Below are 24,186 nucleotides of genomic sequence, written 5' to 3' on the forward strand. Positions count from 1 at the left end.
CTGCATTTCTTCAACATTTACATTTTTTTCTCCACCTTTTAAATCTTATTGCCCAGAGGTTCATATTTCCCTTGCAAGCCACCTCAAATTCTTTTGCAGGAATGCAGATTTAGATAGTAGAAGGGAAGATAAAGGAATGTAAAGGGGTAGGGATGAGTGAAAGATGTTTGAAAGCTGTTTCTCAGAAGCGTGATCTGGCAATGTGGTAGTAGAAGGTGAAGAAAACAGACTGAGCAATCTGGTAAGAGACCACAATAAACCAAGTCGACCTAAAGAAAAACTGAATAAGCAACGTATTAAAGCCGTGGCAAATGCATGAGCGTGGGAGCAAGCATAGACAAGAGTCGAAAGGAACCCACTGTTGATTGTTGTTTAGAACTGATCATCAAGGGGTGCCTGGGTGGCTCAGTGGGTTTAAGCTTCTGCCTTCGGCGCGGGTCATGATCCCAGCGTCCTGGGATCGAGCCCCACATCAGGCTCTCTGCTCCGTGGGAAGTCTGCTTTCTTCTCACTCTCTGCCTGCCTCTCTGCCTGCTTGTGATCTCTGTCAAATAAATAAATAAAATCTTTAAAAAAAAAAAAAGAACTGGTCATCAAGTAGATTGAAAATATAAAGCCTTGAAGCTAAAAAAAAAAAAAAAAATTGGTATTTGTGTATGTGGACCAGATCTGTAAGAGAATAATAATGGGAAGGGGTTTTGTACTTTATTATTGGCTTGACAACGTTGAAAAACAGACACGGAACTAAAATCCCCGAAGAAACATCAGGACTGCAGATTGGACCTAGGATAACTGAAAACCTAACAGTAGCTGAGATGAAAACAGTAAATACAAGTGAGCTGAAAATACTGAAGAACTGTTCTTGGAGAGAGAGCGGAGGTGCTGAGAAGAAGGAAGCAGAGACAGCAGACAACAACAAACCAGGAAAAAGGGTAGGTTATAAGGTAATAAAAGTCAAAGGAAGAGAACATTTCAAGAAATCCCAAATTGCTGTTAAAGGCATCAGAGGCAGTCAAGCAAATGCACCAAATCTGAGAGAAGACCCATGAATTCGCCTACAAAGGGGTTATGAATGACTGAATGAGTTCACAAAATTTTAGCCAAGAGCTAAAACAATACAAGAAAAACCAGAATTGAAATAATACTCTGAAGAAAAAGGCTTGACTTTTCAAAACTTTAAACTGTATTTACTTTTTAATTTATAATTAGTTGATTAATCATCAGTATTACATTTTGTCTACATGGTTTTCTCCGGGGTTATTAGATTGCTTTATGCCCAAAGAGGCTAAGACCTAAAACTAAATGCGGCAACGGCAACAGCACGTCCAATGCAAAACTAACCAGTTCATCTGACAGTGGGTCCCCTTACAGTCGAGTTAAAACTAACTGCACTTACGACTACGTTCATACGTTCAGGCACCAAAAAAATAATATACATTTGTTGATAGATATATTTCTGGAAAAGATCAGTAATATCTGTAATTGCTTGTTGGAGAGACAGAAAGAGAAGGGAAAAAAGAGTTAAAGAGGGAAAAAGGAGAGCGGATGAGAGAGGAAGAGAGAAAAATTCAAATGTAGGTCTCAGTGATGTAAAATATCCATCCAGTTGACAGTGAGCATTTATTGGTATCACATAACTTGCAGTCGCAGTGAGTGTATGTGAAATAATCTTTTGATTTAATCACACCCTTAATTTCATGAGAGAAGAGCTCCATCCAGTATTTTGGTACCTAGATCTTATGAAGAAAATGTTGCATTTGAAATGATCTCTCAATAGCAAGTTCCACATAAGCACTTATTTAGAAGAATTATAATTCTAATGAACATGAAACAAAGCCAATTGTCTCATAAAAACAAATGAAAAGAATTTAAGAAGAAAGAATTTTAGCTCATAGTATTCGTGCTTATGTAAATGGATGTAAGAATTTAATGAGAAATTGGAAGTACTGGTCTTATAATTAGCGATGTAACATACTATAATTAATTAAACTATAACCCGGCATCACTTACAATACTTAATCCCTACAAATCTAAAGTATAGAAATGATCCATCTTTCTAGATGGAAACACTGAAGATGATTACTTGATCAAGCTCATAAAGCAGAAAATGGTAGCTGTCAGAACACAAACTCGGTGAACAGAGTATGACACATTAAATTTTAGGCAGACGATGGACACGCGGACGCACTGTTGCTAGGAAAGGAGCAAGAGCGGGGAGACCGAGAGCCCAGCCCGACGGCTCGGGCACAGATGGGCAGCGACTGCGGACGTGCTGAAGCTGGATCTGAACCTGAATTCTCTATCCAGCAAAAAATATCTTTCAAAAGCAAAGAAACATATTTTTGTCATCAACTGACAGGTGAGGAAAATTCACTGTTTGCAGACCTGCACAGTAAAAAAGCTTAAAATAAGATACAGAGGTACAACTGCACTTTCAAATAGAATTTTTTTTTAATATATCTGGCCATTTATTTATTTATTTATTTATTTATATATAAAGGTTATTTATGAAAATAAAACACCTAGCATTACAGTTACTGGTGAATGACCAAATGTGTTCTCTCTGCAATCAGGAATAAGATGAGCATGTGGGTGGCTCAGTCAGGTAAGAGTCTACCTGCAGCTCAGGTCATACCTCAGAGTCCTAGAACCAAGTTCTGCATCAGGCTTACTATTCAGTGGGGAGCCTTCTTCTCCCTCTCTTTTTGCCACTCCACTATGCTGTTCTCTCTCTCTCTCTCTTTTTCATTCTTTCAAATAAATTAAAATTTTGATCTGCACAAAGAAATGAAAAGTACCCAAAATGATCAAATGATGGTCAATGTAAAAGAATGTATTTTATTTTGAATCACTTAAAAAGATCAGGGTCTTATGTGAAGTGGTAACAATGTATTGTAGAATCTGCAACCTACTTAGAAGTAAAAATGTACGACAAAAATAGAAAAAAACATGGGGAAAATGAATGGAACTGGGGCAAAGTTCTTACACACTACATGAAAAGGTCATAATATTATTTGGATATAGACTATTAGAAGCTAAAATTGAATATTACAAGTTCTTTAGCCTACACTAGTTTTTTAAAGAACAATCACTAAAAAAAAAAAGTTTAAAGAAGTATTAAAAAGTCAAATATGAAGAAAAAATGGATCATTTCTAAAAACTATATTTAAAGGAAGTTGGGTAAAGGCAAAATTTGACACACAGAAAATAGCAAGATGGTAGATTTAAATCATATATATATGCATACATATATATAAAATCATATGTATAATTATGAAAACATAAATCATCCAAATAAACTAATCAAGGGCAGTGCTTGAAGACTGAATAAAAAAGGCAAAACTATCCACAAGAAATCCATCTAAAATATATAAATATTCATAAATTAAAAGTAAAAGTTAAAAAGGTAAGTTAAAGGGGCACCTGCGTGGCTCAGTGGGTTAAAGCCTCTGCCTTCAGCTCAGGTCATGATCCCAGGGTCCTGGGATCCAGTCCCACATCGGGCTCTCTGCTTGGCAGGGAGCCTGTTTCCTCCTCTCTCTCTGCCTGCCTCTCTGCCTACTTGTGATCTTTCTCTGTCAAATAAATAATAAAAATCTTAAAAAAAAAAAAAGATTACATGTCAATATGATTTTATATTTTTCCATTAATCCATTTATTTTACAAATTACATTAATATATTTCCAAATAGTTTAGAACTAAACTCTACCTGGTACAGTGAGTTGGCTCAGGTCACGATCTCAGGGTCCTGGGATCGAGCCCCGCATCGGGCTCTCTGCTCAGCAGGGAGCCTGCTTCCCTTCCTCTCTCTGCCTGCCTCTCTGCCTACTTGTGATCTCTCTCTGTCAAATAAATAAATAAAATCTTTTAAAAAAAAAAAGGTTAGTTAAAAATAAAAGAGTAAAAAAAAAAAAATCCTACAAATACCAATTAAAAACTCAAGTAACTGTATGAGTATCAGAGGAAGTAAACTTCAGAAAAAAAAATAATCATTACCAGGAATAAAGAGGAAATTTAAAAAATTATATAGGAGCCAATTCTTGACTTTTATATGTCAAGAAAACATAGGAATCATAAAGTTCATACATCAAAATACATAAAGCAAAAATAGATAAAACTGAAAAAATATACATAAAAATCCATTATTATAGTTGGAGTTGGCAACACTAGTCAGAGGAAGGAGACAGAAAATCAGTAAGGATACAGAAAGCCTGAAAACACAAACAACTTGACCTAACTGACTTTTTTTTTAGAACATTCCACCTACAACGGCAAAATGTTTTCAAATGTCACTGGAATAGTCACAGACATAACCCATATTCTGGGGCAAAAAATACATCTCAATAAATTTTAAAAGAAAGAAACAATACAGAATTTATTCTCCTTTCATCACAGAATTAAACAAGAAATCAGTATCAAAAAGATATTTCAAAAATCTGTAATATTTGGAGGTTAAACAACAACTTTAAAATAACTCATGGGTCAAAAAGGAAATTTTAAAATCTTTTGAATTGAATGGAAAATCAAACACCAAATTGTTGAAATCCAACTAAAAGAGTGCCAAAGAGGGAGATAAAGAGCATTAAAGTTCCTATTAGAAAAGAAGAAAGGTCTAACATCAATAGCTAAGATTCTACCTTAAGACACTAGAAAAAGAAAAAAACTAAACCCAATGCAACCTGAGGGAAATGATGAAGAGCAGAAAACAATGAAATAGAAAACAGAGAAATACCAGAGAAAAACCATTATAGTTCAAAAGTTAGTTCTTTGAAAAAATTAGTAAACTCCTATATAGTTAAATCAGGATTAACTTACTAATATGAGGAATGAAAGAGGAAACATCCTTACAGATTCTACATATATTAAAATGATTTAACACAGTATTATGAAATTTTTATGCCTATATATATCTGATACAGAAATGTAATGAAAAAATTATCTGAAAGATACAAACTACAAAACCTTATTGTGAAAGAAACAAGTACCTTAATTTCCTTATTATCTACAAGAAATTAAATTTACAATTAATAGTCTTCTCACAAAGAAAATGTCAGGACTAGGTTTCACTGGTAACTGCTACCAAACAATTAAGGAACAAACAACATCAACTCTATACATTATTCCCAGGATATTTGAGAGAACAAGTAAAACTTCCCAAGGCATTTTATGAGACCAAAATTAACCTGATACAAAATGAAGAAAACACACTACAGGAAAAAAAAAATCCATCAACTGGAGAATGTATAAATACACAAATTGTCCATCCATAAAACAGAATATTACTCAACAATAAACAAGAACAAACATACATGCAAACTCATGATCTCAAAAGCCTTGGTGAAAAAACAGCTATATACTATATGATTCTACTGATACGACATTCTGGAAAAGGCAAAAAAAACTCTAGGGACAGAAATCAGATGAGTGGTTGCCAGGGACTACCAGGAGGGCATAGATATAAAGCGGTGTAACTTTTGAAGTTATGAAGGTATTAGCATCCTGACTGTAGTGAATGTCTCACTACCATATATGTTTTTCACAAGTCAGTAAATCAAACAATTTAAAACATCAATAAATCTGACTTCTGAAAATGAATTATAAAATTAAAGGACTTACTGCCTGGCTTCAAGTAATATGGTTAGGGGGACGCCTGGGTGGCTCAGTCAGTTAAATGTCTGCCTTTGGATTGGGTCATCACAATCCCAGAGTCCTGGGATCGAGTCCCCCCATCAAGCTCCTTGTTCAGCGTGGAGCCTGTTTCTCCTTCTGCCTGCCATTCCCCCCCTTGCTTGTGCTCTCTCTCTCTCTCTGACAAACAGATGAAATCTTAAAAGAAAGAAAGAGAGAGAGGAAGGATGAAAGGAAGGGAGAAAGGGAGAGTGGGAGGGAGGGAGGGAAGGAAGAAAGAAATAGTTCGGTGATTGCTTCCAGTTAGCTTTCTTGGTCAGCCTCAACCAATGAGCAGAAGTCTGCTGTTCTCAGAATGGCCTCCATAAATCACAAAGCAAGACAACGGTTCTAAGATCAAACAGATCTCAGATCTATCAGATTCTACCAACCCTGGGATGCCTTTAACATAATCTGCTTTGCAAATACTCCACTGACCTGAAAGAGACTCAGCGAGGTGAGCATCCAGGTCTGACACTTCCCCCTAATTTTACTTCCAGCCTTTTCTTTTTATGTTTTTTACTTTCCAGTTAACCTTCTGAATTCTTAACTTCATCTCTGTGCCTGCTTCCTAGAAGGCTAGTCTGTGACAGACCGTACCTGGAATAGTCTGAAAAAGCAGGCAGTAAAACGGCCTTTGGGGACTCTATCACCACGAGCCCTTTAGTAATGAGGTCCACAGCCCTTGAGGTAAGTGGTGTGCAGACAGCCCCAGCACAAGGTAGTGAGCCCACTGTTAAAACACTCCTTCACATGTGGAAAACCAGGATGTTGTACGATTTAAGTGGAGTGTGCTAGCCAGTGGGATGATTCAGGCGTTGGAAATGTATGGAGCGTGGTACAATGTAACAACAATGCAATTACATAGCTAGCTGTCCCTAAATTGCACTGATGCCCTAAAGGTTGGTAACGCAAAACTGAGGGCAAGTAACCAACAACTGTAACAAAATAAATAAACAAACAAACAAACCAGTGTCTTTGCTAGCTTACAAAGAAGTCCTCACCTCACGCAGTGGGCGAGCACTGGATGAATTCCGCACAGGATCTGATAGTCTCAGTGGCTAATGTCCAAAGACACTCGGATGTTCAGCAGGGGTAGGTTTGTTACAGCAAAATCAGAATTCTCGTTAAGAAAACCCGGGATCCTGACACACACCTGAGGAGATGTTCCTGAGACTCGGACCTCCCCAGACTTCTTCTGAATCTTCTGAGTCTGAAAAAGTGATCTCAACCTCTCCATTCGGAACTATCCAACTCTCACCACCGGCAGCAAAACAGAAGGAAAACACAGAGGTCTTCCTCCCATGAGACAACATGTGTCTACTTCAGGAGATGTCCCCAGTTCTGCTTCTGGCCCTCAGGCCTATAAAAGAGTTAGAGCACAGCCAGGGACATGTTAGGTCTGGTAAGAGAGGAAATGGACATTATTCCCAAAGGAGCTGTGCACCTAGACAGCACATAAGCAGGACTGGGAGATAAATCTAGACCAGGAGAGCCAGAAGTAAGACTGAGTGTATCAGAATTTGTTGACTTGCTGCACCTCCTCAGAACACAAGACACAGCATTTTGGTAAGGATCCCAGAAGATGGCACAAAGTCACTGCTAAGGTGACTCCAAGAAACCGGAAACCAGCAATGACTCACAGTGACTAGAGCTGAAATGCCTAAATTGCAGAGACAGAATTTTGAGGAAGGGATTAAAGGCTCAGAAAAGTAGGCAGGCTAGAATGGACATAGTCTGTGAGGCCAGAAGTTCCACCAAGGATTATGGTCCATGGAAGGACCCAGAGGACACCGAGTCACCATGGCCATCAGAAATACACTGGTCAGAATAGAACCAAAATCACTAAGAAAAAATTCAGTGGCCCTCCTCTGCAAGCCAGCGTGAATATAAGAGAGCATGTTGGGGCACTTGAGTGGCTTCGTTGGTTGAACATCCAACTCCTGATTTCGGCTCAGGTCATGATCTCGGGCTCTCCTAGGATCAAGACCCACATCAGGCTCCATGCTCAGAACAGAGTCTGCTTGTCCCTCTCCCTCTGCTCATCCCCCTGCCCCCACTCCTGTTCATTCTTTCTAAGATAAATGGATAAATCTAAAAAAAAAAAAGCATGCCTAGACATTAGCTTGCTGAAAGGAATGGGAATAATAGCATCTTAAACTAATACGAAACATACCCTAAGAACCCACTATTCAACCTCTGTCGCAAATAGTTAAGGTCTATCTCTCCATCACCTGTGGAAACAAACCGAACTTCTCACTACAAATGGAAATTCTCTGGAACTTAGGATGGGAATTCCTCATTAACATACCTTGGCCAAACCCTGGAGAGAAGAACATTCAGTCTTGACAAAAAGTTCACCAACAAAACTATATGCATTCTTCCTTCCCAACTGCCTTATGGCTACTATACCAGATGCTGTGAACCTCAGTTCAGGACGGGTGAGAGATGATGTCTACATGATAATAAAGCAGAGATGGTTTATCCCAGAAAGTGTGGAAGTAAGTGGTATAGCTTTAGGGGAAAAAGTCTTAGCAAGGGAACAGGTACAAATTTAGACAAAGAGGTAGAGGCGATGATTTCTGAAGGAGGGGAGTTTGTCACAGAATTGAGGCCAAATGGATGTGTCCATCTTCACATCCTTCTTTGCCTGATTAATTCCTACCTATCCTGTAAGAGCCACATTAGCAGCCTTGCCTTAAGAAGAGCTTTCCCTTGGGACGCCTGGGTGGCTCAGTTGGTTAAGCGGCTGCCTTCGGCTCAGGTCATGATCCCAGCGTCCTGAGATCGAGTCCTATATCGGGCTCCTTGCTCGGCAGGGAGCCTGCTTCTCCCTCTGCCTCTGCCTGCCTCTCTGCCTACTTGTGATCTTTCTCTCTCTGTCTCTCTCTCTCTGACAAATAAGTAAATAAAATCTAAAAAAAGAAAAAAAAGAAGAAGAAGAAGAGCTTTCCCTGTTCTTCACATCCCCCAAATCTTGACTTCAGGGTGTCACCACAGAATCATCCTTTTCTGTTGTAATTGGTTTTATTGAGCTATAATTCACGTACCATAAAATTCAAACTTTTAAGGTGTGGGATTCAATGTTCTCGGTATATTTACAAGTTGTGCAATCCTCTCCAAGTCCGGAATATTTCAACACCCCAAAGGAAGCCGCATACCCATTAGCAGTCATTCTCCATTCACCCTTCCTCCCAGCCCTTGGCAACCACGAGTCCACTTTCTGTCTTCATGCATTTGCCTACTTTGGACATTTTATACAAACAGAACTATACAATATGTAGTTCTTTTGTCTGCCCTCTTTCCCTTAGCCTAATGCTGTCAAGTTTTATCTATGTGGTAGCATGCGACAACATGTACTTCTCTCCTTTTCATGGTGAAATCCTATTCCATTGTGTCTATATGCCACTCTTTTTTTTACCCATTCATCAGGTGATAGACATTTGGATTCTTTCCACTTTACGGTGACTATGAATAACGCTGCTACGAACACCGGTGAACAAGTTTTTAAGTGGGCCTATGTTTTCAGTTCTCTTGGATGTATGCCTAGAAATGGAATTGCTGGGTTATATGGGAACTCTGCATTCAACTTTTTGAAGAACTGCCGAACTGTTTTCTATTTTATATTCCCACCGGAAATGTAACTGTCTTTCACTTATCTAGCCCTCAAATTTCTTGAGGGCAGGGACTCTCTTATGTTCTACCATATCCCCAGCATTTAGCACAGTGCCTAATGCAATACGGTTGTGTATGAGTATTTGTAAAGTGAATGACTAAATTAAAAGCACAATAATTTTTTTTCACCTTATGCCTTCTTTTGGAGAGAAACTTACCAAAACACCACTTCCTCACAATGCTCCCTCCCAATACCTTTAACTTTCTTCTCTCCAGACTCCTTCACCTCTGAAACTAATCTAACTAAATAACATACTCTTAAGTACCAGCGCTTCTTGAGATGGGTGCTGTACGATCACCAGACCAGAGGGTTGGGATCTACAAAGAACTCCTCACCTGCACATTAGAGAAGTTAATATAATATAATATAATCTGATGGTAGAATCAAGTGTTTCTTGTTTCCATGTTTCAAGTTTCCAAGTTTCCAACTGGCAGACAGGCAGATAATTCGTGTATATTTTCAAAGTCATTCTCCTGCAAATATAGGCCCAAGACGTACTTGACTCTAGGCCTCCTTCTGCTGGCCTTGCTGTAAATAACACTACCATAGCCCCGGGAGGGAAGGGAGCAAAGTGACTGCCACATGGGGCCAGAGGCAACATATGGGGCCCATCCCATTACAAAGGCAGCCAGAGAAACTCTGCAGATGAAAGAGCCTTCCAATTCTAGCAGCTCTGGGTGGGGATTAGCCTCCCATGACTGGTACTTAAGTAGCCTGATGACTTCCAGCTCTGGCCAGTTAAAGAGACTATTGCATACAGCAAATACTCACTTTGATCCTCAAACACAAAGTGGACATGATGCGCACTTACACTTTAAACATGACCAACTTCTCTTGTAGGAATTGGACAGGTCTCTAATAAAATATGAATATACATTAATTCCCTGCAAAATCTCACAAAAATCTCTCTACTTCCGCTCCTGATAAACATTTACTGGTATGGAAAGAGAAGACTCCCCTGATGTTTTATATAAGACACATCACATTGTACCCATATACTTGGCATCATTTCAATTTTTTTTTAAGAACAGAAGTCGTGTATAACTATGTTGAATAAATTCTCAAACTTTTGTATAAAGGACCTGCAGTAAGCAGAATGCCCACCCCAAGGCTGCCCGTGCCCTAATTCCTAGAACCTGCAAACATGTTACCTTACGTAATGATGGTTATAGACGCTAAAATAAGGAGATGATCACGATAATCTAGACGGACTCAGTGTGACCACATGAGCCCTTAAAAGGAGAGCTCTTTCTCTGGCTAGAATCAGGAAAGATGCTACAGAAGGAGAAGTCAGAGAAATTTGAAGGGTGAGAGAATTTTGAACTACTCCTGCTGAAAGGGGACCACATGGAAAGCATGAGGACAAATGTGGGTAGTCTGTAGGACCCCGCAGCCCAGGCCCCAGAATGACAGTGGACAAGGAAATGGGAACCTCAGTTCCATAATCACAAGAAACGGAGTCTGGCCAGTAACCTGAATGAGTATGGCAGCAGGTTCATCCTCAGAGTCTCCAGACCATGACTCGGTCCAGCCAACACCCAGATTTCAACCTTGTGATGTACTGAGCAGAGGCCCCAGCTGAGCCACTGTCCTCTTGACTTCTGACCCAAAGAACTATGAATAAATACATTCATGTTATTTTAAGCCACTGAGTTTGTAGTAATGTGTTATGGCAGCATCAGATAACTAATATTTTACCAAATGTCAGTATATTAAATTCCAAAATTCCACGGTAATGAAGCCCAATAACCAATAGAACAATCAATTAAAATTGCACACTCCTGGAACCAATTCCCATTTCACTACCAAAACATTATTTGTTATGATAAATACATGAGAGATTTCTACTCATAATTATAGGGTAGTTTTTAAAATTATATCTAAGAATAATATGCCAACTTCTAAGTAATCGTCCTCTTCAACATGCACAGCTCAGCATTCAGCTTTAAACAGTAAACAGATAACCGCTTTGTCACACCTTCATGCTGGCTTATCCGTTGACAAGGTTCACTTTAGGTACTCAGCTCTTTCATCATATATCTAATATATTTAATTAGACTCCTAGCTCATGGACCCTGTACTAGTCACATTGACAAAAGCCAGTGACCTTCAATAAAGTTGAATGAAATAATGTTTTCAGAAACATAAGTACATAAATGATGTCAAAGACTCATAGGTCTCAAAAGTACAAAGAATTCTAAGGCAAAAGTCACTTATATGTTTAGTATATAAATACATAAAGCCAATAACACTGACTTACTTTTTAATAAGACTTTGTTAGTCTAATGACAGTATTTTGGCGTTTATGTCTCTAAATTAATAGCTTCAAGTTGCATGTGACTTCTTGCAAGCGTATCACAGTTTCTCCAGTTCCCGACCTGAAGAACACGTGCTTGGGATATTTCAAGTTCTACCTGCTCCAGCCAATGTTTCTACATTACAACAGTGCCAATGAATTTGGACTTTTCCAGAGACTCTACCCTAAGATATAAAATCTAGATTTGGAACACAGACACTTACTTTTTCTGAGTTCTTTCAGCCAGCCTTGCGATCTCTATCGCTGCCTTCCTTGCTTCAAAATCTTCCCTTTTCACCACCTCTCCAGTCCCTCGGTAGCCTAGCTCCACCAACTGGCGGGCCAGGCCTTCATCCTAAAGAAAAAAATAAATTTTAAGATTTGTGCACGAATTAGACATCTTAGTTTTTATTCGATGTATACCAGATAACTGTTTTAAATGAAAAATCAAATTTATTTTTTAAATATGAGATATCTGAGATACGAAAACTTAGAATTCTAACAATACTTTCATCAACATTGGATTGTCATCCTTTTCCCACAGATGTACAATGAAGATACAAAGGAAACATCAGTCACTAAATTTTCTCTAAGGGATTAAAGGACAAAAGTCTGTTGTGTTTTTAAACCATTTATGAGAGCAGCTGTAGATAATTAATAGAGTATCTTTAAAACAATAAAACTGAGACAATAGTTCTCATACAAGAAAGACTTTTAAAAACCACTCGCACAAGAAGAGAACTGGGTTCCTCCCATAAAGCGCAACATTTCAGAGACTTACTTCTTGAAGTCAATGAACTGGTGACACGGAGCATTAAAACTTCAAATACAAAATAAAGAGCAGATGAATTTCCTATTTAACTGGAAAGATATTGTTTCCATACAACGTTGGTACCAATAAAAACAGCAAAGAAGAAACCCAGAAAGATGACAACCAAAAAGCTTCAAGCTGAAAAAAATTTCCCCACAATCCTTTAGCCCTTTCATATTTCAGCTACTTTAAGAAATGTCTCACACATTGTGTCGCTTGCATAGCATATTCAAAAAAGAATATTGTTTCCCCATAATCTGAAGAGGTTTCTTTTTATGTTAAGTTACTGATACAAAGGCTAAAGTATTACATTAAAATATGTATATATTAATAATGTACTTTATATTATCATCTTGGTTAAAATGAAATAAGCATACATTTTACTGTTATGGACACTTTATACATCACTGTGGAATGCAAGAACCACCTGACAGGAAAAAAAAAAAAAAAAAAGAACCACCTGACAGGATTACATGAGAAAATGTAAGAGGCCTGGTTAATAATCGATTCAGCCCTTAGAGGCTAGTTTAAAATCCAAACCAGCAGGAAGAAAACATTTAGACATTATCAGCCTAGAAAAGCTGCTACTTTCCTTTGCTAAACATTAAAAGCAAACACAGTCGACTGTCCAACAGCAAGGATCTGAACTGGACAGGTCCACTTACACACATTTTTTCCTCAAGAAATATACTGGAAAATTATTTAGAGATTTGCAGCAATTTTACAAACTCATAAAGGAATTGGGGAGCCTATAAAGAATGGAAGAATTATGAAAAAGTTACCTGTGTTATAAACGCGTAAAACACATGCAGACACTAGTCTATTTCATCATTTACTACCCTAAAAGATACACAAATCCATGATAAAGTTCATCAACACTTACAGACCATACACCGTCTTTTCATCCTGGTGTCAGAAATACCCATAACATCTACAGTGGTGTGTATCCTGTAAGACAGTACTGATACAGGTACAGACAGGCGACTCGTCTTACAAAGAGTTAATGTAAACGTAAAGTTTAGATAAACAACAGTCCAGTACTGTAAATGTGTTTTCTCTTCCTTGTGATGTTCTTTCTTTTTTAAAATTTTATTTATGTGAAAGAGAGAGAGAGAGGGAGAGAAACTGTGAGCAGGGTAGGGGCAGAGGCAGAGGGAGAAACAGACTCCCCACTGAGCAGGGCTCCGTTCCAGGACCCTGGGCCATGGCCTGAGCTGAAGACAGCTGTTAACAGATTAAGCCACCCAGGTCCCTCCGCACGATGTTCTTAATAACATCACCTTTTCTCCAGCTTACTTGATTGTAAGAATACAGCACACAATACACGTGATATACAAAACATGCATGTTTCATGTTCTCTCCTCAGCTGTTTATGTTCTCGGTAGGACCACTGGTCAGCAGCAGGCCATCGACAGTTAAGTTCTGGGGGACTCAAAAGTTCGCCACAGATTTTCAACTGCATGGGGATCGGTGCCCCTAATCCCCTGTTGTTCAATGGAACTCCGTGTAGTAATGGGGATGTGTTTGCCAAGCTAATTCAGTGCAAACCACCAAGCTTGGGAGGGCTGTGTGCCTTTTTTTCTAACTTGTTCCCCTGCTTATTAGACTTGTTATTGCTAGGCTCTTTCGTGAGAACCACAAAACTAAGCAAATGCCTCCACCTAGTGGAATTAATATTTAATAGAAAAAAACAGTCAAGATTTTGGATTTGGTTTACAGAAGAGAGATGATTGGAGTGTAAGTTTACATTAAGTATATGCTAAAAGTGAGCAAATGCAAACAACTCTCAGCTAAACTCTGACGCTGTGGGGTTTTTCTAGAAGAACATCAAAGACTCGTAGTCAACACAATATTTGACATAGTAAAGCGCACTAAAACGTTGTTCTTTTAATTTCATATATGGAATGAATTGTGCATTTCTGAGCGTCTTACCTGGGCCACAAAACATCATCCAGATAGCTCTGCAATCATCTACACTAACGTGCGGTGGAACAGAGGGCAAGACCTACTGAGAAAACAAGTGGAAAGCAGACGTTGGTTGCCTCACCAACCACTACCACGAGGAGAGTCCGAAGTCATCTGTCCACTTTAAGTGGTCAATCATCTCTAAAGAAATTATCCTTAAAGAAACCCAAGAAACAAAACATTCTTACTAATTCACATATTTAGCACTTCTGATGTTTTATTCCTTTGTGTATATCCGTGTTTCCTGCTGATATGATTTTCCTTCTGCCTAAAAATCTCTAACATTTCTTGTGGCGTACGTCTGCCAACAACTAATTACCTTGCCTTCTGTTTGACGGAAAAAATGGATTTCAGCTTCATTTTTGAAAAACGTTTTTGCTGGGTTAGTGTTCCAGGTTGACTTTTGAGCTTTCAGCACTTTAAAGACGTCACCCCATTGCCTCATGGCCTCATACTACCTCTTAGAGGTGTGTAGTCTTTCCTGTCTGTCTTATTTTATATAATGTGTCATTCCACTTTAGATTCTTTTAAGATTTTCTCTTTATTACTGGTTTTCAGCAATTTAAGATAGTCCTTAGTTTGGTTTCTTTGTGCTTATTCTGCTGGAAATGTGCTGTACTCCTTGGCTCTGTGGATTTATAGTTTTCACAAAATCTGTAAACTTCTTAGGCGTTATTTTTTCAAATATATTCTATTCCCTACTTCCCTCTGGCCCTTCTGAGATTCCACTTACATTTTTTGGAAGGGCAAAAAGATTACCATTTTCTATGAAACTCTATTGGTTTTTTTTTTTTTAAGATTTTATTTATTTATTTGACAGACAGAGATCACAAGTAGGCAGAGAAGCAGGCAGAGAGAGAGGAGGAAGCAGGCTCCCCGCTGAGCAGAGAGCCCCATGCGGGGCTCGATCCCAGGACCCTGGGATCATGACCCGAGCTGAAGGCAGAGGCCTTAACCCACTGAGCCACCCAGGCGCCCCTACAACTCTACTGCTTTTGACTATAACAGTTCATCTTAGTAAAAACAGGTGACCAGCCATGGTAATCCAAGCATATAAAGAAGACAGTAATCTTGCATTAATTGTCAGTGCTTCTTCCCTTATGTGAACATGAGTCACTGACTTTTGGAGGCCAGCAGTTTGGAGCAGGTTAACTATAAAGAGGCGTCATGCAGAGCAGAACCCAGACATGGCTCGTCCTTAAAGAGAAGGCTTCCTTGCTGCACATGAACCGTAAAACCACATGTGGCAAGGCAGACGCCACCCAAGTGGGCAGCAAATGTCTGTGCAAGACTTAATTCTGACCACACGGCTATTCTTCTGGGACAGATGTTAGACAGCTCTCAGCTGCTGCAACAGAGGTTTGACTCCTGGGATGTGCACTGGAACACTGCCTTCCAGTCGCTGCGGCCCTGGACTTTGCAGAGTTGGACTGGGACTCCGGGGTTCCATCCCAGCAGGCCACAACTCCCCAGGGTCATACTGATTTCTGGAAGGCTACAGATCTGTGGCCTGGCCTGCACAATTCACTCCCCAAACAAACTTGGGGCTGTCCTGTCCCCAGTCCTTGGGCCAGAGCCCATGCCCGCCCCCAGCATGGCTGCACCCCTGGAGCACGCTGCCTCCCACAATGGTCCTCTAGTGGGGTGAGGGTGAGGGTAGATGAAGATTGGAATTTGGTGTTGTGTGGTGTGAGCCAGACTCCTAGCAGGTGAGTCCAAAACAAGAGGGAGCCAGCGTCTGGATCACCGAGGTATTTCTCATCAGAAGAAGAGAGAGAGAAACAGAGAAAGAAAGAAAAGAGGGAGAGACGGGAGGAAGGGAGGGCGGGACTATTTTTCACTCCCATTTGAATGCTAAATTACCTACTTTAGTCAGTCCAGGCGGGAAACAGATGACACATGTAAATAGAGTAACTAAGCGAATTGAGTGGCTGAGTTAATTAACAAAGGTATAGACAGGGTTAAGAGAAATCCTAGAGAGATAACAAAGCATCCTGCCGCTAGCTACCGCAATAAGTTATTAACAGCCACTAACTAGTCCAAATGAGGTAAGAGGAGGGAGCCCTTAATAGAGCCCAGGGAAACAGCTGTAGAAACCAACCCTGAACTGTGGCTTTTTGGAAGAAAATATCCATCGCTAACCTACAGCACAGTATGGAAGAAATCGGGGGTGGGGGGGGCTGCCTAACCTCTCTCTTTTGGATTTTAATTTCTTGCTGGTGCCTCTAATTGGCTGAACCCAACTGGCCAAAGGCAAAGGGGAGCCCAGCTGAAGCACTCAACAGAATTCAACCTCTTAGGACAGAGAGAAGGTTGGGGTAGCAGAGCAGGTAGGTCTCAATGGTCAAACAGAAGATATCTAATCCAACGAGGTAAAGAATTCTGGTTCAAAATAAAATTTTCCAGAAGTTTGAAGATGTTACTTTAATTTTATTATTTATAAGATTTACTTTAATTTTATTATTTTCAAAATAATAAATTTTATTTATTATTATTTATATATTAATGAATATTTGTATTATTTATATATTAATGAATATTTATATTATTTATTATTTATATATTATGTGTAATATACATATATAACATGATATTATTATTTATAGATAAATAAATTTTATTTATTTCAAAATAAAATTTTCCAGAAGTTTAAAGATATTACTTTAATTTTATTATTTATAAGATTTACTTTAATTTTATTATTTTCTTTTAGGAGTCACTCCTGGAAATGCAGTCTGAGATCAAGCTGACTTACAGGTAAGTTACTGACACTCCAAATTATTTTTTTAATTTGGATAAAATATAGAAGATATAAAATTAACCATTTTAAGTGTACGGTCCAACTGAAGTGTGTAGTATTGAGCACATTCATACAATTGGGCAATCACTGCCACTGTCAATCACCAGAAGTCTTTTCATCTTGTAAAGCTGAAACTCCGTACCGATTAAACAGTAATTCCCATTCTCCCTTTCCCCCAGACGCCGGCAATGACCATTCTACTTTCTGTCTATGCATCTGACGACCCCAGGTATCTCATAAAAGTGAAATTACACAGTATTTGTCTTTTTGTGGCTGGATTATTTCAGTTAGCACAATGTCCTCCAAGTTCATCCATGTGGTAGCATGTCAGAACTTTCTTCCTTTTAAAGGCTGAATATATTGCCTTGTAGATGGATGGAACCTTTCTCTATGCTCTGATCCCTCAACAGATTCTTGGGTTGTTTCCACCTTCTGATTACTGTGAATAGTGCTGCTAGGAACACGGGTACACAAGTGTCTGTTCTAGTCCCCGCTTTCAATGCTCTTGGCTGTATACTCACAAGTGAAATTGCCAGATCATGCAGTAATTCTCACTTTAATTTTTTGAGGAGATGCTCAAACAGCTTGACGATTTCCATGATGACTGCACCATTAGATATTGCCACCAGAGGTGCAGTGTTCCAATTTCTCCACGTTCTTGCTAACACTTGCTATTTTGTTGTTGTTGTTGTTGTTGAAAATAGCTATCCTAATAGATGTGAAATGCTGTATCATTGTGGAACGGTTTTGGTTTTTCTCAGTATAGATGAACACAATGTTACATTAGTTTCAGGTGTACAACTTAGTGAGCTAACAAGTTTATACATTATGCTACACTCACAAGTGTACCAACCATCTGTCCCATTACATCACTATCACAATTATCATTGACTATATTCCTTATGCTGTGCCTTTGATTCTTGTGACACATTCATTCCATAACTGGAAGCCTGTATCTCCCAATCCTCCTCACCCAACCCCCCACTTCCCTTCCCTCTGGCAACCATCAGTTTATTCTCTGTATTTACAGGTCTGATGTTACTCGTTTTTTTATGAGTGGAATCACACATTGTCTTTCACAGTCACATTTATTTCACTTAGCATAGGTCCATCAATGTTATCTCAAACAGCACAGTCTTGTCCTTTTTTATGGCTGTATAATACTCCTGTGTGTCTGGTGTGTCTGTATGTGTTTGTGTGTGTATGTCCCACATTTTCCTTATCCATTCATTTACTGATGGACACTGAAGTTGCTTCCATATGTTGGCTATTGTAAATAATGCTGCAATAAATATACAGGTGCACATTTTTTAATTACGGGGTTTTTTTAAAAAAGATTTTACTTATTTATTTGGCAGAGAGAGAGAGGACTAGCAAGGGGAGTGGCAGGCAGAGGGAAAGGGAGAAGCAGGCTCCCTGCTAAGCAGGAAGTCTGATGTGGGTCTCAATCCTGGGACCCTGAGATCATAACCCAAGCTGAAGGCAGATGCTTAACTGAATGGCCCACCCATATACTCCTCAATTAATGTTTTCATTTTGTTGAATAAATACCCAGCAGAGGAATTAAGGGATTATATGATATTTCTATTTTTAAATTTTGAGGAATCTCCATACTGTTTTCCATAGTGGCTATACCAATTTACATTCCACCAACAGCGCAACAGAGTCCCCTCATATCCACATCGTCAACACTTGTTACTTCTTATCATTTTTATTTCAGCCATTCTAAAGGATATACAGTGATATCTTACTGTGGTTTTTTATTTGCATTTCCCTGGTGATTAGTGATTTTGAGCATTTTTTTTCCATTTTATTTTTTTCAGCGTAACAGTATTCATTGTTTTTGCACAACACCCAGTGCTCCATGCAAAACGTACCCTCCCTATTACCCACCACCTGTTCCCCCAACCTCCCACCCCTGACCCTTCAAAACCCTCAGGTTGTTTTTCAGAGTCCATAGTCTCTTATGGTTCGCCTCCCCTCCCCAATGTCCATAGCCCCCTCCCCCTCTCCCAATCCCACCTCCCCCCAGCAACCCCCAGTTTGTTTTGTGAGATTAAGAGTCATTTATGGTTTGTCTCCCTCCCAATCCCATCTTTTTCATTTATTCTTCTCCTATCCCCCTAACCCCCCATGTTGCTTCTCCATGTCCTCCTCAAAATGTTGAAAATAGAACTACCCTATGACCCAGCAATTGCACTACTGGGTATTTACCGTAAAGATACAAACATAGTGATCCGAAGGGGCACGTGTACCCGAATGTTTATAGCAGCAATGTCTACAATAGCCAAACTATGGAAAGAACCTAGATGTCCATCAACAGATGAATGGATAAAGAAGATGTGGTATATATACACAATGGAATACTATGCAGCCATCAAAAGAAATGAAATCTTGCCATTTGCGACGGCGTGGATGGAACTAGAGCGTATCATGCTTAGTGAAATAAGTCAATTGAGCACCTTTTCATGTGTCTGTTGTACGTCTTCTTTGGGAAAACGTCTATTCAAGCCCTCTGTCCATTTTTTAATCAGACTTTTTTTTTTCTTTTTGGTGTTAAGTTAATTCTTCATATATTTTGGATATTATCCCCTTATCAGATATATCACTTGCCAATATATTCTCCCATTCAGTAGGTTGTCCTCTTGTTTTGTTGCTGTGCAACACCTTTTTATTTTGATGTGGTCCCAATAGTTTATTTTTACTTTTGTTTCCCTTGTCTTAGGAGACATATCTACAAGAAAATGTTACTGCGGCTGATGTCTGAGAAACTACTGCTGGGCTCTTCTAGGATTTTAATGGTTTCATGTCTCACATTTAGGTCTCTAATCCATTTTGAGTTTATTTCTGTGTATGGCATTATAATGTGGTCCAGTTTCATTCTTTTATGTATAGCTGTCCAACTTTCCCAGCACAATTTATTGAAGAAATTCTCTTTTCCTCATTGTATATATGATTTTGGTTTTAGTTTGCATAGCTAATGATTTTTTTAAAGATTTTATTTATTTATTTGACATAGAGAGATCACAAGTAGACACAGAGACAGGCAGAGAGACAGGGAGAAACAGGCTCCCAGGTGAGCAGAGAGCTGGACATGGGGCTTGATCCCAAGACCCTGAGACCATGACCTGAGCTGAAAATAGGCTTAACCCTCTGAGTCACCCAGGCACCCCTGCATAGCTAATGATTAACGATGCTGAACATCTTCTTATGAGTTTATTAGACATTTGTGATACCCTTTGAAGAAATGTCCATTCAAATACTTTGCCAATTTTTAACTGAGTTGTTTGCTTTTGTGTTGTTGAGTTGCAGAAGTTCTTTATATACTCTAGATATTAACCCCTCATTAGATACATAATTTGCAAATATTTCCTCCCATTCAATGGGCTGCCTTTTCACTCTATTGGTAGTGTACTTTGGTGCACAATGTTTTTAATTTTAATACCATCCAATCCAATTTGAATTATTTTTGAATTATCATTTTATTTTCAGAATTCTAAAATTCTATCACTATGTACCTAGTGGGAATCTTTTTCATTTGTCCAACTACATAGCTAATGCAGACTATAATTTTGTGCTTATCTCCAACACAGAGAAAAAATTTTCTATTATTCAATTAAGTATTTTATCCCCCTCATTTTCTGCCTTATTTCTTTCTGGTAAGTTTATTAGATAGATATTGAGCCTCCTGGAATTATTCTTTCATATAATTCTTTCTTATTTTCCTCTTTTTTCACTATATTCTGAGTAATTATACACTTTTAACTTCCACATGATAAATTTGTCCTTTAAAAAGTGTCCATTCTATTAGTCCTTTTAAAAATGTTGTCGATTATATTTTTAATTTCTAAGAATTCTTTATTGCTCTCTGATTCTCCCTTTTCATACATTTATCACTTTGCTCATAGGTTTCATTGATACTAAAATATCTCTGAGATAGGAATTTATCTAATGTGCTCCCTGGGTTTTAAATGTTTTGTTTTGCCTGACATTAGTTATTCTCCTTTGTCACCTTGGGCTAACTCTTTCATTCTGTTTCCTCAAACATCTGTGGCTACATATGAACAGAGGACTTGCTTGATACAGACATTATAATGGATTCCTTCCATAGCTGTACAGGTCTAGATCCCTTACTGGACTCTCCTCTGAATAGGTCAACTGTGGACGTTATGTATAAAAGGGCAGAATATGATATACAGACTCCACTTGAGGATACATGGGCATGAAAGAGAAAGAAGAGTTGGGATATATCCCGCTCTTCCAACCTAACTGCCAAAATAAGAAAGGCTTGGCATAAGTATAATTTTTCCAGATTTTATGCTCCTCTTCATAACTTCTAACATGATTTAATTCCTTTGAGCTTACTTCTTTTTTCTCAGGCTCCTTTACTCCCTCCGGGTCTCCTTATTAGGCCTGTACTTCACTTTCCTTAGAGAACAGTTCTCTCACTCATTCTTGGGTTAAATACTGGGAGTGCATATACCATGTATAGGGTGTACCTCTGGCTTAGATATGTGGAATTAACTTCTTTAATCAATTACAGGTTCTCTCCTGCCCTTCGTATTATTATTAACTCTGACATTTCTCTAAATCTGTTTTATTCATTTTGGCCTATGTTTTCTCTATCTTGTCAATCTGATACTACTATCTGCTTTCTAATTTACAAAAAATATGCACAATTTCTGGTTCCCTAGAGTGGATCATTTCTTGCTTCCTAGTGCTTTTATTGATTTATTCTCTTTCATACTGTCATATAAAATAGGGAGGCAGATGATGGAAAAATAGGAAGGGAGGAAGGAAAGGAGAGAGGAAGTGTTGGTTGATGATATCTGCTGTGTCCACGTTAGTTCTAGTCACACTCTTCTTTCTTCTGATGTACTAAAAAAGCTTCACAAAAAGCCTTCTTGCCTCTATTTGTACACCAATACAAGCCATCCTCTCAGTAGACGATCTGAATGATTAAACTACAGAGTGTTCGCTGACTTTACTGACACATCCCTCATTTGCGACCACAGGAGAAAACAATTTCTATTGAATGATGAAGATGGGAACTAGCTTGCAGTGGGTTGAAAAGTGGAAGATGAGGAAATGAAGACAGAGATTATTTTATGATTCATTCCAGAATAATAACTATAAAAAAGGAAGAAGAGAAAAATATGGTAGGGCAAGATAGAACTCAATTAACACAGGAAAGGACTCTGGAATTAACGGTGAGAGGAACTAATCAATACAGACAGTTCCCTAAAAGCATAAAAGGGAAGGGTGCAGAATGTCGGTAACTATCATCAATCAAGGGTATTAACTGCAAACAGCAGAACTGTCATTATTCCAAATACAAAAAGAAATTTTTTAAATACAATAGTCCCAAACCCCAGGGAAAGTCGAGTTAAGCCTACAGAGCCAGAAACAACACTCCCAAGCACAGGAACTGTTTCGGCAAATACTCCCCTGCTGCCACCACTGAAAACAGATACTGCATCTCACCACTGCACTGAGGACATGAGACTCCAGAACTTCTGCCACTGCATCACCTGAAAGCCAAAGCCTCCACCGCCTCATTCAGTACAAAATGGATTCCGCGTGGTGCTTCCTGTTACTCTTTTCTAAAGAGTGGCCTCATGCAAGTGCATGTGATTGGCAGTGCCTGTGTACCTGCAAAGATAACACCAGAAGCAAGGGAAACTGAGAAGGTGAGTTTCGGTCTCTAGGAAGGTGGGACTCAGAGTTGGGAACATTCTCAGAAACAATATAATGATAGTGAGTATTCAAAACGAGGACACAGTAAGTGGGCGGACAGGCATTACATGTGCTAGACACTAGTAACAGGAGGGAAGGGAGAGCGCATGCCAAGAAACTAAGACAGTTTTATAAGTTTCACGGTAGAAAACTGAGGAAGTTTCCAGCTCAATTTGCTTTTCTTTGTTGATTTTGAGGCTGGAGGTTTTCTTTGTTTTCTTTGTTGACTAAGAGTCAGAAGTCTAAAGAGAGTAGAAAAGGTTTGAAAAAACAAGTCGTAAAACAAACAAGGGATATCAACAGGCAATTCACAGAAGAAATGCAAATGGTGAGGAAACATAAAAAGATAATCAACCACACTAAATACCAGGAAAATTAAAATTAAAACCATGAGCTTTTTTTCACATATGATGCTGGCAAAAAATGAAAGGGCTGACGATATTGGTGATGATCTGAGGAAAGAAGTGTCTCAAACGCCACTGGCGGGAGACTAAATGGCTACTCTGGAGGACGCTTAACCATGTCCATTACGACCCATCGGTTCCACTTTTTGGTATATTGACAACTGCACATAAAGAACATGTACCAAAGATGCTCATTTCACTGTTGTTCATGATACTGTATAAGGAAAACAAACTTCTAAAGAACCTAAGTAAAAAACACGTAAAGCAGCAACGTCTAAAGAATAGGGAGACCTATACAGAGTGACATTAAAAGGTCTCCAAGACTTAATGTCATTTTTTTAATTACAGAAAGAGATAAAAATTACTTTTTGTGTAGGAAATGACGGAGAACAGCATATGTATTTACATATAATAAAATAAATGCAATTTGCTGAAGACTGCTCACATGAACACAACGGAAGGGTACTGGGCTGAACCATATCACACTTGCCGCTGCGGCTTGGCCCAGAACCACAGCAAATGGGCAGCATCTCCGACTCCACCAGCCACGCTGCACCCCCACTTTCAACTAACGCCTCCGCCGCGTGTTAACAGATCACCAGTGTTATGAACCGGAACTCATTCCTGAGGGGTCTGAACCCCAGTAGCCATTCCCCTTCCAAGCCCTGGTTGCACACTTGTCCATTTACCACCACAAGAACAAGAGGCGTCCAAGTGGGTCACCAGCATCTCAAACACATTCCTTCATTACTGATTGTGTAACAGCCCTAACTGCCCTGACAGTCACGGCCAATAATTTTTGCCAAGATAGTGACTGTCTTCTCGCGTCCA

At 39.0% G+C, this 24,186-nt stretch overlaps 1 protein-coding gene across 3 annotated transcripts in view; it reads right to left on the reverse strand.

Annotated features, from left to right (window-relative positions):
- The window catches only part of CFAP299 (cilia and flagella associated protein 299), a 613,349-nt gene that overhangs the window by 578,426 nt on the left and 10,737 nt on the right, over positions 1–24,186 (reverse strand). For all 3 annotated transcript variants that reach the window (XM_045984663.1, XM_045984671.1, XM_045984677.1), the window contains exon 2: positions 11,864–11,994. In XM_045984663.1, the coding sequence (XP_045840619.1) occupies positions 11,864–11,994 (131 nt within the window). The remainder of the gene's footprint in view (positions 1–11,863; positions 11,995–24,186) is intronic.

This window comes from Meles meles, chromosome 2, assembly GCF_922984935.1.
Source record: "Meles meles chromosome 2, mMelMel3.1 paternal haplotype, whole genome shotgun sequence".
Lineage (NCBI taxonomy): Eukaryota > Metazoa > Chordata > Mammalia > Carnivora > Mustelidae > Meles > Meles meles.